This window comes from Ostrea edulis, chromosome 9 (assembly GCF_947568905.1).
Source record: "Ostrea edulis chromosome 9, xbOstEdul1.1, whole genome shotgun sequence".
Lineage (NCBI taxonomy): Eukaryota > Metazoa > Mollusca > Bivalvia > Ostreida > Ostreidae > Ostrea > Ostrea edulis.
In genome coordinates this window covers 23,888,062-23,897,383 of record NC_079172.1, presented here as the reverse complement: position 1 = coordinate 23,897,383, position 9,322 = coordinate 23,888,062, and the positions used below count along the sequence as shown (strand labels likewise).

General features: G+C 35.4%; 1 protein-coding gene across 5 annotated transcripts in view; it reads left to right on the top strand.

Annotated features, from left to right (window-relative positions):
* Nucleotides 1–8,718, top strand: part of LOC125659703 (methyltransferase-like protein 27) — a 14,229-nt gene extending 5,511 nt beyond the window's left edge. For 2 of the 5 annotated variants that reach the window (XM_056148921.1, XM_048891456.2), the window contains 5 exons: nucleotides 3,992–4,155; nucleotides 4,898–5,026; nucleotides 6,069–6,204; nucleotides 6,959–7,051; nucleotides 8,419–8,718. In XM_056148921.1, the coding sequence (XP_056004896.1) occupies nucleotides 4,000–4,155; nucleotides 4,898–5,026; nucleotides 6,069–6,204; nucleotides 6,959–7,051; nucleotides 8,419–8,603 (699 nt within the window). In that variant the 5' untranslated portion in view covers nucleotides 3,992–3,999 and the 3' untranslated portion in view covers nucleotides 8,604–8,718. Of the gene's footprint in view, nucleotides 1–2,123; nucleotides 2,325–2,768; nucleotides 2,788–3,712; nucleotides 3,870–3,991; nucleotides 4,156–4,897; nucleotides 5,027–6,068; nucleotides 6,205–6,958; nucleotides 7,052–8,418 lie in introns of those variants that run through there. The other 3 variants (XM_048891453.2, XM_048891455.2, XM_048891452.2) reach the window with 3 other exon arrangements.
* The last annotated feature ends 604 nt before the right edge of the window (nucleotides 8,719–9,322 follow it).

The window sequence follows — 9,322 nt, the reverse complement described above, 5'->3', positions numbered from 1 at the left end:
TTCCGTGTGACCTTTATATAGATTGACATGACAACAGATTTTGTTTTGTAAAATATTACGAATCAGCTGTATCAGAATTTGTCCTGTGTCTAATGTCGTCGTTGTCTTTGATATTGTAGCGTACAGTGTCAGAGGGAACTTATACTGCCTCACTTGTGAGCTACATGTAACTTTTCTAGTGATGTGGTAGAGTCTCACGCAAGTTAAGCCACGGCGAGCGGGATCAGCACTTGACTGGGTGACCGCTACACGTTACAATATTTTCGTCTTCTTCTCCAGAACCACATACCATTCTCGAGCGTTAAACAATATACAACCAACCAACTGAACCACTGCCATTTTCAATTAAACTTGGCATGATTCGTCCTTGGGTAAAGGGAATTCAAGTTCAAATGAAGGGTCATGTTCCTTCCAAAGGGGAGATAATCTTAAAAAAAGAAAAGGCAAAAATATGGCAGTGTCATTTAAAAATCTTCTCAAGAACCACTGGGTGAGAAAAATTGAAATTAACATGAAGGCTTACTGACAGTGTAGATTGAAGTTTATTCAAAACATGGCTCCCGGGGGTAATTGCTCTATAATATATATTTCAGTAATAACACAAGTATTTTATCATTTCAAACGCTTTTTAACCTCAAAGCGGGCGTATTTTAAAATATGTAATTTTGGTGATTTAGTGATTAATTAATTATTGTCTTGCAAAACAATAATTCTTCCTTATATATTTCTTTACACTAAAAGCGGTTATCTAACGTTGTTTTATATAATTAGGTTTCTCTTCTTTTTGTTTTTATTAGTCATACATAGACATTCCTACGCAATTGAAAGATTTTGAGAAAATAATGGCTGCCGTCATTTATTTATTTTTTTATAGCTAATATGCAAGCATTCTCATGTAATGCAAATTCAAGTTTGTTCAAATTGTGGTTCCCGGTGGTAGAATGGGGCGAAAATAAGGGATTAAAGTTTTATATGGGAATATATACCGGTAGGATAAATCTTTTAAAAAATCTTCTTCTCAAGAACAACAGGGCGATATGGTTATTCATATTATCACAGGTAGTGCAGATTCAGGATTGTTAGCTCACCTCAAGTGTACAAACGACAAATGTATTGTCTGTGTTAAATTTTGTTGTCTGTTTCAATTTTCATCAATGTGTAAAGTTGTTCTACCTCAAATGTTAATATCAATTAATAATATTAACTTACAATATTTTTAAACATCCAGGAATTTTTCATTCAAGCCCGGTTCTCTTAATGTGGATTGGCTTTACTCTCATATGGAAATGAAACTTTTAAACATGGAGTACATGTGACACAGTAAATTGAAACGAGAAAAAAAAATTGAATTGTGATGCATTACAAAATTGAACTGTTGAATACTGGCGTTGGCATTGTCTATGTGGTTTTAAGGAGGGGTGCACAGCACCAAAATCTTTTATCTTGACCTTTCATAAAATCAAGGTCAATTTTCAGAATATTGTCCAGACTATAACTTGAGAACCCTTTGACATTAGGACTTATTGAAATAGGACAATAGGGCAAGATGCACTGTATCAAAGTTGTTAAAATTAACCCTTTTTTTTTTTTGATTCAAGGTCAGGTTAAGAAAAATACGACCCATCCATAACTCTTAAAAACATTTGACATGAAGGCTTAAAAATTGGAACACTGGTCAGTGAAATTATGCTGAGATGTAGTGCCTTAGTTTTTCAACTTGGCATATTACTTCACATGAAAATACCCCCAAAAAGCCATGACTTGAGAATTCTTTGACAATGACACATTTTATCAAAATACCAAACCAAAAAAAAGGGGGGGGGGGGGGTAAATGATTGAGGAAAAAATGTAATAATTTCTCAATTAGATAACTTGCTAACCCTTAAAACATCAAGATTTCATACTTATGAGTACAATTAATAGTACAATATTTATGTAAGATGGATGCCATTTACACTGACCCTTTATACCACCGGATCATGCTCTTGCACTCATTACTGTTGTCCCATTATAAGAAAACCAAACTTTCAAAGGGTGACACAGCGTGCGTGCGCGCGCGTGTGTGTGTTATTTGTTTATACCGGTACTTCAATCGAAGATAACTTAACTAACTACGAAAAAAAAAATTGATTACACATATTAGTATCACAGAGGCTGGGGAGTACATTATTTCAGAACCTTGTCATCTTATCGGTATACGATATTCCACGTGATCTATCGATCAGAACTGTGAAATCACGTGGTACAGGAAAAAAATGTCAAGTAATAAGTATCTGTGTGACAGTTCGTAAGTCACTTAAACGAAGGAAGGTCTTTACGAGGAGGTAAGAATTTATAAAAGAGTCGTACAGTGACATGTAGTTTAAATTAGATACTGAATCACTATCAAGAACAATACTGATTTACATGTACTCATAAATAATATATTGTAATACGGAGATGAATAAAAACACTCACTGAATACGTAAGATGTGGAAATCATGCAAAATGTGATCTCTTTAATGAAAAGTTCAATGTTACTCTCATTTCTAGTCTATCCAATATCTCTTATACTAGTTCTCACAATAAAGAACTACATGTAGTTGTACGTTTGAGTCGACGACTTCATCGCCAATTTTTAATTTCTGTACGTTTACATGTAACGTTGAGTTGGTCACAGATTTAACGCATTTATACTTTCTTTTTTTTTTTTGGTCGGTGACTTGTAACATCGCAGTTCTTTTCTTTGCCATGAACAGAACGTTGGAACGTCTATGACGTCATATCTTTGGATTATCAACAAATGAGGTTCATGCCATTTACAATATCATAATATTTTAGGAATTTTAAATATTTTTTTTAAAATTTCTTAAAATAATTGTTTGATTTCTTAATGCACAAGAGGTTTAGTGTGTTTCTGGGTTTATAAGATACGTTTTTTAAATTGTAGCATGTTACGTAGATCATTTAGGGATTTATCTCTCGTAGTTCGGCTTTAAGGAGGTATGCTACACCAGAGAAATTTGATATGGATGAAAAATGGAGGATATGTACAACAATAATTTGAAATTAAAAACTTTCAGATTTACTTTATTTAGTCAAAAAATGCAGTTTTAGTTGAAAGTAATCTGAGAAAAATTTAAAACCCCTGAGGGACTCGAACACACGATGTACAGTTCAGCAAACCTACTGAGCTACTCAGCTAGGTGAGAATTTTTTTTAATGAATAGACAAATATTACTGATATTAATAGTTTCATTCATGGTTTAAAAGGAAGTCAGCCATTATGACGATGTAGAGTACATCCTTAATGAACTGAACACATCAATCTAAAATAGGGTAGAGGTACATATAAAACATTGGAGCGTCGTCCTATTGCATGTACTGTGTATGGCTTTGACGACAATGGAATATGAATATATATAAAGTGTGTGTACTACAATATTGGAACAGATTTTAGATGTTTGTTAAATCTAGCAAGCAGTCGAATTGATATATATTGTTTTGAGTTCGTACATCAACCGTTTACACTGAATTTTATAACATCTTTGAAAACAAAATATTGCTAAAATATATTGACAACTTCAAAAATATTATTATTTTAAAAAGAAAAGGAAAGGAAATTAAACTGAGTCAATATAGCATTCATAAATAAAGAGCATGTGTATAAATTTACAAAGATAATTCAGAAAAGGCACGCGGCATGCTCAGCACCTTATCACTACAGCCGAAGGGAGTAACGTGATCGCACTCAGTCTGCAGGAGATTTTCTCCGTCGTAAATCTGAGAAAAACATGGAGTCCAACTGTTGATTCTGACCTTAGAAGTATATATTTAATACACCTGACTATGTGTGTGTGTGTGTGCTGATAGAAATGGAATTACTAAAGGTGGGTAGATCACCCCGCAAGCCGGCAGTGGTCCTCTGATCTTCGATCGCGGACTGAGTGGTATTGTATGAAAACTGTATAAGAAGGTATCATGTAATTGAAATATATATATCATGTGTTAGAACAGATAATGGCGGCTGAAAAGGCAAAGAGATTCCAGGAGAAGGCCAACCACAGGGACACGGGAGCTTACGCTCAGAACTACGGGGCCCACAGGGAGGGGATCTCGATGAAAGAGGTTGCTGACTATTACACACAATGGGCGAATTCTGATAAATATGAAGTGGTAATTATGCTTTTATCAAAGGGTATAAGTCTATAATCATACAAATATTCATAAAATAGCACGCACACACACACACACGTGTGTGTGTGTGTGTGGTTCCGCAGGTTGCGAGTTCAACCCCGGGTTGAAGTAGGTTCCGTAGATTTTGTAATTAAGTGAATTTCTCTCTGATTTGAATTGAATATCCCCTCACTTCGGACATGCATTTGTTTATTTAAGAGTTCATTGCAATCTTCGTGCTTTATAGATATTTCAAATGCAATCTGTATCTTGTATGATCCTCTTAAATGTACGTTAAATAACTGCATCCCATTTCTATTCTCAATGACTGTGTAATGTGTGACAGCGTGGCAAGAATTCCGTCGTCATCGAAAGCAAGGTTTTTGACTTGCTTAGATGATCGAACGGTCTAGCGCGCTGGTCAAGCGCTGCTAGGAGATTTAGTTCCGCAGGTCTTGATTTAAACTCCGAGTAGGGGCGGAATTGGGTATCCATTTATAGTGATTGTTTATATACTCTCAAAGATATAATTATATTATACAGAAAGAGTTGTGCTATATTTATTAATTCATTTGATTTCACCAAGCATGTTGTTATAAAGTAAAATGTAACGCTAATCTCCTCTCTTTATGAGCTCGCAGTGAAAGTAGCGAATCACTCACTGCACATCGTAAATCAGGTAAGCTCATGGATGCCTTGTAAAATTTGAATTTTGAAGATACATACAAATGCTCCTTTGTAGGATCTTGGACCAGAGCGATACCGTGGACCAAAGTTAGCTGCCGAAAGTCTCTGCGAGTTGATTCCTGAAAATCGTGAAAGTGCGCGGGTTTTGGATATCGCCTCGGGAACTGGCTTTCTTGGACTAGAGGTTCATCAATATAGAATATTTCAAACAAAAGTGGTTTTTTTTTTTTTTTTTTTTTTTTTTTTTTGTTTTTTTTTTTTTATTTCCAATATAAAAATATAGTATGTAAGTACATATACCAAACCCAACGATTCTTCATTTAACGTTTCATGCATTTATTGATGGCGGCATAATGATATATTAATAATAATAAATACATGTATTTACTTTAGGTAGAGAAGATGGTCCGATTGTGCATATTATGCTATTCTTCCCTGGGACCGCTTCCATATGAGGGAAAAATTATCGAGTGGGACGTTAAACAATATACAATCAATCAATCAATTCCCGGGACCATATAAATTACATGTAATGGTAGAGAGGGGTAATTCAAAAAGTCTCTGCAGTTTTGTAAACTATGTAGAGCACGACAATAGAGAAAAACTGTTTCTAAGAAGAAAAATTTAAGGATCATCACTATTACTTTTAATTACTTTCTCCACACAAGGATGGCGATTACTAGTGTTCTAAATGTGCACACCAGTGTACTGTAGATAATGTTTATATGTATTGGTGCAGTGTCTCCGTACACGAAGATTGTAATTTAATTCCGATTTTAGTGAATATTAGAACTCTGAAAAGCAAACATATCGTGGAGATATTCGGGGTTTATGCCTTAAAAAGTTTTATACAGTAAAATAAACTTATGTAATTGCACTAATTCAAATACAATTAGCCATCCTAGTATGCCAAACAGGTGTTGCTTTGACGGTGTGTTTAGGGTTGCACTGAGTACATGTATAATTCTGGCAGGCCATTTCTATAACTTATAAATGCGTTTCATATCACTCATGTGTGTATTACCCCAAACAGTGAGACATTAATTAATAGTTGGTAAAATATATGCAGTATAGAAATTAATTAGAGAAGATTCTTAATTTTACGTAAGGTGAATAATTCATATGCTAAAGATTTTCAAACTGAATCTACGTGAAATTGATAATGAATTTGAACAACCATTTGGTTTACGAATTAGAAACACAAATAAATGTATGCCACTTTGTAGCTCTGGGAAAAGGGTTTTCGTTCAATTGATGGATTGGACCCTTCTGAGGGAATGATAGAGGCAGCCAGGAAAAAGAATGTGTATACCAACCTCATCTGCGATTTCATGAGTGATCAAAAGTTAGATATCAACGCAGGTATATTCATTGTCACAAACAGAAACAGCCTTACAATTACCGTGTTTATTATTGATCTCATTGGCAACTCTGTTAACACTATGAAGCATGTATATAACAGTTTACGTATTTTCAAATCATCCACAGAATGTGATTTTAAGGACAAACGCGATGTTTCTCAATAATGCATACTTTTTCGTGACATTTCACGTAGAATTCACTTGCATGTAATTTCTTCTCTACAAAAAAAAAGGGGGGGGGGGTATATGACTACGTCTGTTTTAGAGTTACTTCGTATAATTTGGTACTTCCTTAATTATTGCAAGTAAAATTAGCTCCTATGTATTACAAAATGAACATTACTGTAGCAAAGAAGGAAAGGAAAATGTTTGGAATAATCGGATATGGAACCTGGGCCTCATATATTACTAGTTTGGTGATCTAACCACAATCTAATTAAAATCAGACGTTCTCTAACCGTTACACTGGAGTGTAACGGTGAGAGAAGGTCTGATTTTAATTAGATTGATCTCACCACTGAGCTGTTCAGGTCAACATACAAAGTATGGTAATATTACTACACCACAAAATTCAAACCTATTTCGGAAATCATACAAGAACTCTTCACATCGAGAAGGTGAAAAAATAATTGTAGAGAAAATGTCAGACGTCGCATACGTCCTTAAGAATATATGGATGAAGAAATATGAAGTAAGAATACTAGTAAGTGATTAAAAATAAATCTCTTTTATGATTCTATTTTACGTTCTTTTAGGTACATACGATGTTGCTGTCATTGCTGGTGGCATGGGGGAGGGGCATATTCCGTGCAACGCTCTACCCGAGATTATTCGCATAGTAAAAGCAGGTGAGTTGCCATGGTTTATAGACTTAACAGATTCCGAATACAATTTGCAAGATGATCCAAATATCTATCTATCAGGATAGCACGCGTTGACCCCGCTATGAGGTAGCGATTCTGGTGAATTGGCCCCGCAATGAGGTAGCGATTTTGGTGAATTGACCCCGCATTGAGGTAGCGATTGTGGTGAATTGGCCCCACATTGAGGTAGAGATTTTGGTGAATTGACCCCGCATTGAGGTAGCGATTGTGGTGAATTGGCCTCGCATTGAGGTAGCGATTGTGGTGAATTGGCCCCACTTTGAGGTAGAGATTTTGATGAATTGGCCCCACATTGAGGTAGAGATTTTGGTGAATTGACCCCGCATTGAAGTAGCGATTCTGGTGAATTGGCCTCGCATTGAGGTAGCGATTGTGGTGAATTGGCCCCACATTGAGGTAGCGATTTTGGTGAATTGGCCTTGCATTGAGGTAGCGATTCTGGTGAATAGGCCCCGCATTGAGGTAGCGATTTCGGTGAATTGGCCTTGCATTGAGGTAGCGATTTTGGTGAATTGTCACAGCATTGAGGTAGCGATTTTGGTGAATTGGCCCCGCATTGAGGTAGCGATTTTGGTGAATTGGCTTTGCATTGAGGTAGCGATTCTGGTGAATTGGCCCCGCATTGAGATAGCGATCCTAATGAATTGGCCCAGCATTGAGGTAGCGATTCTGGTGAATTCTTGTATGCGAGCAAGATACATGTTTGTGAATCGTGAACGCCATCGAATATGGCCAGTTGTAGCAAGGTTGTCCTTGCTTATATGCAGTAGTGTTCAAAGGTTATGACAAAGGTTAAAATTTCAACTGACATGAGACCTTAACCTTTATCAGGCAAAGCTTTCATTTGAGCAAATATGAACGATGTCTTGTATAGCTTAAATGTTATGATCAATTTTAAAGCTTTCACAAGTAGACAGACGAAAGCAATATGCGTATCTATAGAGTCTGACTCCGAGGTCATAGAACTTAGATCTCGAGACATAAAAATACCGATATTTATTCTAACATATTCAACCTATGCTGCTTCTTAATGGTAAGTTTCTGCGACAGGCAGACGGACATTCATAGTTTGAAGCGCATTGAGGGATTTGAACCCCATTCAAAATTTTGGCATTTGATGTATATGTATACATGTATATTGTAAAAAAAAAAAAATTAATTCTCCGTATGTAAAGTGTGTTACAAGACATGTTTTTTAATTACACTATTATTATATTACTTGTATATAATTATGCCTTATTATGTCAATAATTTAATTTATTTACATGTATATGGCATGCATTGTATCTTACGCAATTTTAATGCGTTACTATATCTAGTGATATTTTCAGGAGGATACGTTGTAATCGTAATGAGAGAAGAATATCTGGTACACGTGGGTGATTATAAAGACAGACTGGAACCATTGATGAAAGAACTGGAGATTTCCGGCAAGTGGAAGAAGATATCGAGGAAAATCGTGCCAAATTACTCTTTCGAAAACAAAGGCGTCATATTTGTTTTTCAAAAACTTTAGAACACTGACTGATTTTCTTCTCAAGCAGAGTAGTTTTATTCTCCTCTTGGCATACTCTATTCTTGGTAAACAAAAATCCATGCATATTTCATTGAATAAAGTTCCCAAGACGGTTTATCGTTTTCTTTACTGCTGTAGTTTTATCAATATTCGTTGAATACTAATTTTCGTTGACTTCAATATTAAGTCAATTCACGAAATCAAACATTTATGGGAATGTGTTGCATCAAATATGATGTATTACATTACTAAAGAATCCAAATCCACGAATGCAAGTCTCCTGGAAATTGTGCATTTGACCAAAACCAGGAAAATTGGTGCCCTCGAATAAAACCAAAGTATTTTGGTTTTTTGGATTGGCATCAAGAAAAGTGGACAATGTTTGCGTCTGACTTGTCATTTCGTATGTGTAGTAAAATTGATCTCATTCTCCGTTGTCATGACAACCAGTGTTATTGATACCAACACTTGGACGCTATAGTGTGTACATGTGTATACCCTGTAAATCGGAGCATAATATAATCGGGTATATCATCAGCAAATGGTTTTCATTTTCAATGATAAACGTAATTAGAGTCTGCTTCCAATAGGAAGTTATTTCCTGTAGCATATATCATTAAAACAGTTTGATGATGCTGAGAGGTCAGAGAAAGGTCTATTGTTTATACAGGTATATGTATTTGTGATCTATTCTGTACAAATTCATATCACATTTCTAC